The 8063-nt window shown below is 42.1% G+C and overlaps 1 protein-coding gene across 1 annotated transcript in view; it reads left to right on the top strand.

The window, feature by feature from the left end:
- Positions 1-8063, top strand: part of LOC107114752 (chromosome unknown open reading frame, human C10orf107) — a 117496-nt gene that overhangs the window by 17212 nt on the left and 92221 nt on the right. The window contains exons 4-5 of the mRNA XM_015416343.1: positions 2690-2834; positions 7366-7438. Of these exons, the coding sequence (XP_015271829.1) occupies positions 2690-2834; positions 7366-7438 (218 nt within the window). The remainder of the gene's footprint in view (positions 1-2689; positions 2835-7365; positions 7439-8063) is intronic.

Here is an 8063-nt window from a genome sequence, read left to right as displayed (position 1 = left end):
CAGAAGATAGACTGCAATCTACTGTTAGACCTCTGGCTGATGTCCAGCAGCCCCCGAGGGACATGCTGGTTGCTGGGTTTCTTGTAAAAAAGGTGAGCCTGGATGGACCTTGGTGTGATCCAACAAGGGACCTATTATGCAGATTGTCAGACTCGGTATCCCTCAACACATATATACTGTAAACAGATCCCCAGTATGGTTTCTTGTTTTGGAAATTTTAAACATACTAGTGGACTGCTGAGATTTTAGTAAACACACATGCTTAACCCTCCCTCCCCACTCCATCCCTAAACTAGATGGCATGCCATCCGTGCACAGTGAAAAAAATATTGTTCTTCTCATAGAATAAGGCATTTACCACAGGGCGCAATATGACACTGAGGCTACTGAACCATTGAAAAATCTGCACTGATAGACGGTTTATCTGTAGATTCTATCTTTTGTAGAAAAGTCTGTGTGTCCCTAAGGAACAAAAGTCAGATTAATCTTGTTCAGAAACATCTTTGGGGGGGGGGGGACATTTCCAGGAATTTCCCAACCTAGAGTTGGTAACTGTATCTCCTTCCCAGCCAACCATCAACCTACCTTTATCTGCCCCTCTGACTTCAGCTTTCCATCTCCCCACCACCACCTGCAGCCTCTACCTAGGAAAAGTAGTCTTTCTCTGCAGTGGAGACCTAAGCAGGAGGGAAGCAACCTCAGCAGGGTATGTCCACCCTATAAAATAGCCATTTTCTCCAGGGAAACTGAGCTCTGCCCTCTAGAGAGTAGTTGTAATTCTGAGTGATCTCCAGCTCTCACCTGGAGAATGGCAGAAATGATTCCCCAGGAGAAAATAACTGCTTTGGAGGGTGAACTCTGTGGCATTCTATTAAGCTGAGGCCTCTCCCCTCCCCAAACCCTGGCTTCCGTAGACTCCACCACAAAATCTCCAGGAATATCCCAACTTGGAGCTGGCAACCCTAGTCAGGACTGGCCCCAATGAGTTCCCCACAAAGGCCTGGAAAGGGCCTCCTGGCTTTGCTGTTTTACTGACAGAACCAAGCTTGGTTGCCTAGCAACAGCCACTGAGGGAAAAGTGAGCCAAGCAGAAGTGTCTTCGTCAGGAGAGACATCCATTTTGGCAGTTTATTCTGACAGGGAATAGTGGCTGAGGTGGCAGTGGGCGGGGAAGAGGAGCGGACCCAGCACCTAGGCAATGGCACGTGGGTACTTTTGAGTGGCGGCTGATGGGCCAATAGCACAGCCAATAGGAGAGCTGGAAAGTGCCAACACGTTAGGGCAATTAAATATCAGATAGGCACCATGTGAGCAATGACAAAAGATATACAATGTACCACATTGCTTACAGAAGCTCTTCTTACTAATCTTTGAAACCTGACAACTTGATCGCTTTTCCAGTCAAAGGCATAATCTGCCTTTTTGTGGATTTATTTCCACAGCCAGTTATTTTCAGAGCCTGATGTTGTTTCAGAGGTAGATGTTCTAAACCAGTTTCCCGGAACAAGGTATTCCAGTTTGTTTTCAGCTGTACACTCTTTATTTGTTATCATTGTTAATCTATGGGCCAGTGTTTGCCTGTAGGGTTCTTCACCACCTTTATATTCCAAACATAGCCATTCTGCTGTTACTTGTATATGCCTTGGAGGTATGCCTCTCTTTCAGTCCAGTCCAGCATCAGATTTATCTTTTCAGCATAAGTGAATTTTGAGAGTGTTTGCAGCTGGAAGTTGATTAATCAATCATCTCCCATTTGTGAATACCGTGAATAACATGAAAAACATGTTTTTCCCACTGAAACCAATGGAAAATATGTGATTGGATCGATAGCCAGTCATATTGGGAAATTAATGCATTGGGTCTGTGCTGTGTAAAACCACTTTGTGCGGTTCCATTTGTTCAAGCAATAGCTGTGGATATACTGCAGTACGTATCACGCCCAATAAGTAGTTCTATGATGTTTTACGCAGGTGAAAATGCAAATAGAGACATAATAAGTTTAATGCAGCACAAGCTACCAGTGTGGGGTTTTTTTTAGTGCACTGCTGTTTGCACTAGGGCTTTGGTATGCACAGAAATCTTCTGCTGGCTCCAACCTCCAGTTAAAAAGTCTCAGTCAAAAGTTTTTAAAATGGCCTGTATCCAGGTCCAGTTTTTCTGATCTCTTTTCAGTAATTTTTTTCCTGGATAACAGCATGTGTAAACAGGGGCTGTATCTTTCTTCATTTAGCAAATATACTGTGGACAAAGTCTGATAATTATCATAGACTGCTAAGGAATCCCAGGATCATCTAACAGGAGTTTCTGCCCAAAGCCGTGATTCTCATCTCTGTAAATATTTGGGATATAAGCAATGTTCCCTCTAAGCTGTGGAGTCCTGTGAGCAAGAATTTTACCTTGTGAGCTACTGGCATTAAAGTTGTGAGCAGGTGATTTGGCTACTGCATAAATTAGTTTGTCCTGGAGCCATCCTCCCTGAGCTAAGACAAAAATGTGTGAGCTGGAGGCTAAGAAACTGTGAGCTAGCTCACACTAACTCGGCTTAGAGGGAACACTGGATATAAGCCTTACCAGCCAATAATGAGCGATAAAATTGTGTGGCTTTCTTTTGAACTTGATGGGAGAAATCTAAGTCTTAAATAATAATGTGGTCGGTCTTTCAGCTTCTTTTGTTTTGTTTGTGTTGAAGCCCAGCGTATGACACTGGTGGAGAACATCCAAGAACTTAGAAGAACAATGGCTGGAGTTGGGCTGTGTCGTTCAGAGAAAAGTGGGGGGTTTGAGTTCTTCACTGTAGACCAAGCGAAGGCTGTAGTTGGCTATCTGGAAATCAGGTATCTGGTCTTAGGTCTCAGCTCGCAGAAGTGATAAATGTGCTGCTATTTGCTTGCCATGTTTGGGCTTTTGCCACCCTTCCATTGAGATGTTAGATCCCAAATCAGGAGAATAGACCCACGTTCAAAAGAGGCAAGATTTATTTCCAAAGCTTGGTTGATCATGAACATACAGAGATTGTTCGGAATAACTACAATAGCCAGGGACAGTGTATTAAAGGAACTTCAAACCAGGTTCAAACCAATGAGCTCATTTCCCTCGTCAGGTCACAGATTAGAAATGGCGCGAAGCAGCCTGAGAACAGCAACGGCCAGTTCCATAAACACAAGTTGAGTTCACACGGAAATATTAAACAAGCTAGAGCGTAAAGACACAACACCCCATCACACCAGCTGGAGGACCTTAGCAGTTACAGATGCAGAACCAGGAGAGGATAACAACTACAGGAGTAAAGGAGGGGGGGGAGGGGAAAGGGACAAGACGTGTCCCAAGAGAATGGCAGCTCGCTGACAGGTAGTTGATGCTGAGAGAGCTCTGAGAGAACTTCTCTTGAGAGAACAGCTTTGAGAGAACTGTGACTGACCCAAGGTCACACAGCTGGCTGCATGTGGAGATGTGCAGAATCGAACCCGGTTCTCCAGATAGGAGTCCACTGCTCTTAACCACTGCACCAAGAGAACCAATTGGTGTTTGAACGAATTGCTTGTATTGGATGATACAATACAAACAAAAAGAGGTAATTAATTATTATGAGTTGAATACAGACTGTGGGGTTTACTGTGAAACGATCTGGGATGCAATGAAGACAGTGATAAGAGGAAGCCTTATTTTGTTGTCCTCTGCCTATAAAAGAAATAGAGAAAAAAATAATATTAGATATAAAAGAAAAAATAAAAACTTTGGAAAGCAAACATAAAAAACATGGGGGGAATAAGATTTTACACAAATTGGTAATGGAATGGAAAAAAAGACAATAGAAATTTCAAAAATCCACCCCCCCAAAAAAATTATACTTGAAACAAAAATATTGGGTGAAAAATCCGAAGACTTTACATATGCTGTCTTGCAGATTTAAACAAAAGATGTCATCAAGATCAGTTACTGCAATTAGAAACTCTCAGAACACAGTGAAATTTAAAAACAAGGAAATTACACAAACATTTGTGGACTATTTTAGAAAACCCGATGACACAGATTTAAGATCTATAAACTTTACAAATAAAATCACTCTGAATCATTTAGTTTTTTTGGAACAACCTATTACATCAAACAAAGTCTTAGAGACCATAAGGTCAGTAAAAAACAAAGTATAAGGAAGAGATGGTCTCCCTGCAGAATTTTTTATAAGAAATTCAATCAACAATGATCGGAAATACTAATTAAAACCTGCAACTATGTACTACAAGAAGGGAAAATGCCCTCATCTTTGGCTGAGGTACGAATTACTGTTATACCAAAAAAAGATAAAAGATTCCTTGAAACCTGGATCTTATCATCCCATATCACTTCTTAATCAAGATCGCAAGATTTTCACCTCAATATTAGTGAACAGATTGAATAAAATTGTCATGAACTATATCCATACTAATCAGTCTGGATATATTCTGAATAGCAATATAACTGATATTAGAAAAACGTTACTATAATTAATTATGGCAACTTAAATCAAAATGATTCTTCAATTCTTGCAATTGACATTGAAAACCTTTGATCATCTCGAAATAAAATATTTGAAAATAGTACTAATGCAAATGGGATTTGGAGACTTACAGACTATTAAAACCCTTTATGACTCACCCAAGGCACATATTAACATTAATGGCTGTAGATCAGATAATTTTATATTAGCTAGAGGTACCATCGAGGCTGTCCTCTTTCACTCATTTTGTTTATTGATAGAACCACTGGCAAATACTAGTAGACAAAATTCTAAAATCAGAGGGATTAGAATTGGCACAGTGGTCCTGACTTGGATAGCCCAGGCAAGCCAGATCTCGGAAGCTAAGCAGGTATGTTTAGCCTAGAGAGGAGATGACTGAGAGGTGATATGATAACCATCTTGAAGTACTTGAAGGGCTGGCTGTCATATAGAGGATGGAATGGAGTTGTTTTCTGTTGTTCCAGAAGGTTCGACCAGAACCAATGGGATGAAATTAAATCAGAAGAGTTTTCAGCTAAACATTAGGAAGAACTTCCTGACAGAGCGGTTTCTCAGTGGAACAGGCTAACTTAGGAGGTGGTGGGCTCTCCTTCTTTGGAGGTTTTCAGAGGCCATCTGGCAGCAATGCTAATTCTGTGAATTTAGGCAGATCTTGAGACGGAGGGCAGGAAGGGTTGCATCAGTGCTTAGTTCTTGTGGCCCTTTCTTACATGCCCAGGGAAATGCTGATTGCCACTTTGGGGTCAGGAAGTAATTTTTCTCCAGGCCAGTTTGGCTGGAGATCCTGGAGATTTTTTGTCATCTTCTGGGCATGGAACAGCAGTCACTGGGGGTGTGGTGGGGAGGTATTTGTGAATTTCCTACATTGTGCAGGGGGTTGGACTAGAGGACTTTGGAGGTATCTTCCAACTCTATGATTCTAGGGTTGACTGTGGTTAGTACTTGGATGGGAGATTTCTTGGAATACCAGGTTGGGAGAACAGAGGCAGGCTTTATTCAGCCACCTCTCTGAATATCCTCCAGGCCCCCAGAAGTCTCCCATCCAAGTACTAACCACATTGACCCCTCTTAGCTTTCGAGGTCTGATGAGACTGGGTTTGCCTGGGCTATCCAGGTCAGGGCTACTGCTCCATTTTATTGTTTACTCCTTATTGTCTGTTTATTGTTTATGATGTTGTTAAAATCAAAACTAAAAGGTAAGAAAAACTTCCAACAACCAAAAATCCACCACCTCAATGAGGGAGACTGTTCCAGTGTCGTACGCACCTTACTGTTTGGAAGTTATTCCTCGATTTTAGACGAAGCCCACGTTGCTGTAGTTATTATCCATTAGTCTGAGTTCTGTCATCCAACACGACTGAAAACGTGTCCACTCCATCTTCCACATGAACATCCTTTTAAGTATCGAAGGCGACCATCTCACAAGCATCTCTTCTCCGACATAGAGATTCCCAGGTCCTTCATGTCAAAGGCAATTATGTAAAAGGCTGTTTTTCTGTGTTAGACTGGACACTTTGTAAAAACTAGTACGGGCTGCTTTCCGTTTCCATTCCCTGACATTAAAATATTAGTGATCTGACTGCTCCTAATACCTACCTACCTCCCTGACATTAAAATATTAGTCATTTGTGATCTGCCCCTAATACCTACCTACCCATTCTATCCGCCCAGGAAACTATCCACAGGGAACTTCTCTACTGATAAGTCCTGAAGGAGAAAAAAAGAGAGGAGATGACCTCAACAGATGCTAGGAGACAGTTTATTGAAGTCATAATCATGCTCACAGTAGCACGAAAGTGTTATGACATCAGAGAGTGCAGTAAGAGCGAGGCCAGTAACAGGACAACTCTTTCTTGTGCTCAGAAGAGCTGAGGGGGGACAGTAGCCACAGTAAGAAGAGCTCTGTAAGCTCTTGGAGGATTGGCTACACTAGGGGTGTGTGGCCTAATATGCAAAGGAGCTCCTGCTACCAGTAGAGCCCTGCGGGGTCACAGAGAAGGCCTTTCCGGTGCTTATCCTTGCTAATTCTGGATTGGTACAAAAGATATCCTTGTTAAACAAATTGCCAAATTCCTCTGCCAAACGACAACCGCCAGCCCTGTTACATGAAGCAAGAAGTGTATCATATTCTAGGAGACAGTTCGTTGAAAAGATCCCAGGACCTACTGGATATAAAACTTTTCTTCAGAGAGAACTTTTCATTGTCCAAGGCCCAGCCTACAAACGCAGCAAAATAAGGTGGTAGTCATGATGTGGTTGAGTTAATTGTACCAACTCCGCTTGCTGGTGAAAGGTGCCCTTTTTAATAGTGTCTCATTGTGATTCTGCCAATCAGTTCTCTACCACGGGCAGATGGACAGTGATAAAACAGAGATTGTTTTGAACAAACATCTCCCCCCCCCCCTTTTAAGTACTGAGGGAAAGGATGATTATTTTTAAAATCCAGGAAAAAGATTTAACACAATGGCAGTGTTAGAGTCCATTTAGTGGTCAGCATTTTAAAATCTCTGTTATGAGAAATGTCTCTCCCCTAGGTTTGGGAGTGTGTCCTCTGTCCTCCTACTGGTACTCCATGCCAAGTTTGCTGAAAACATCTACATGCAGAATAAGATATATCTGCTCATTGAGATTTACAAATCCAGAGAAGATAATCTAAACCCTGGTTTCACAGGTTTTGAAAATAGGGATAAAGATCTGTGAAGCAGGTGTATATGACATGGAATGAGGAACTAGGTAAAGCTCACAAAGTCTAGCTAAAATAGTATTTTATAGCTCCCCCCCCCCCCGGTCCCAAGCTTGCTTCGATGTGGTTAAATTGTTTTGTTCTGTTTTTTCCTCTTCAACTAAGTATCAGTTTTCTTGTCTTCCAGCTTATTCCAGCATTATGCCCTATATGAGTATCTTTTCCATAGTCCCCGGGAAGAGATTGTGATAGGAGATGAGGTAAGTAATTTATATGACTGGAACTGATTAGGCGGAATATTTTAATGCGTGTTCTCTGGCATCTGTTTTCTATAGCTCAAAGCAACTTTGTGTCAGAATTGTTCAAGTGTTAACAGCAAAGAATAGCAGATGAAAGAATAAATGAGGAATACAGTAATGCCTGTCTCCTGCAGAATTTGAAATTTAAAAAGAATAAATATGCCATTGTGGGTTAGGCTTTTTCCTGCATTGTCAGGAATATCTTCTTTGACAGCATTTATCCAGGTGATATAAAGGATTTTAGTCACAATCACGTGTGGCTGTGAAGGAAGCCCCCCCCCCCCCCCAATTTGCAGAGGTTTTAAATGACTGTTTATGGTTCATGTGGCTTGTTCTGCTTTACTTTGTTTCTGGCGTGTGGCTAGAATCAGTCGACTCAAACGGGTCAGAGGCCTAGGCTCCCCCACCCAGCAGAGGCCCTGGGTCTGATAGTGTCCCACTGATGTATCACGGCAGGGGAAAGGGGCAGTAGTCAAACCAGGGGTTAATTTCAAAAGGTATTGTTCATTATCCACTTCCCCTGTGTGCCTTTTTAAGATTTGGTCTGCTAGCATCCTTGGTCTGCTAGCATCCTTTCAGGGCCCTC

Source organism: Gekko japonicus, unplaced genomic scaffold, assembly GCF_001447785.1.
Source record: "Gekko japonicus isolate JY-2015 unplaced genomic scaffold, Gekko_japonicus_V1.1 scaffold966, whole genome shotgun sequence".
NCBI classification, from domain to species: Eukaryota; Metazoa; Chordata; class Lepidosauria; order Squamata; family Gekkonidae; genus Gekko; species Gekko japonicus.
This window is presented reverse-complemented; position numbering and strand designations above follow the sequence as displayed.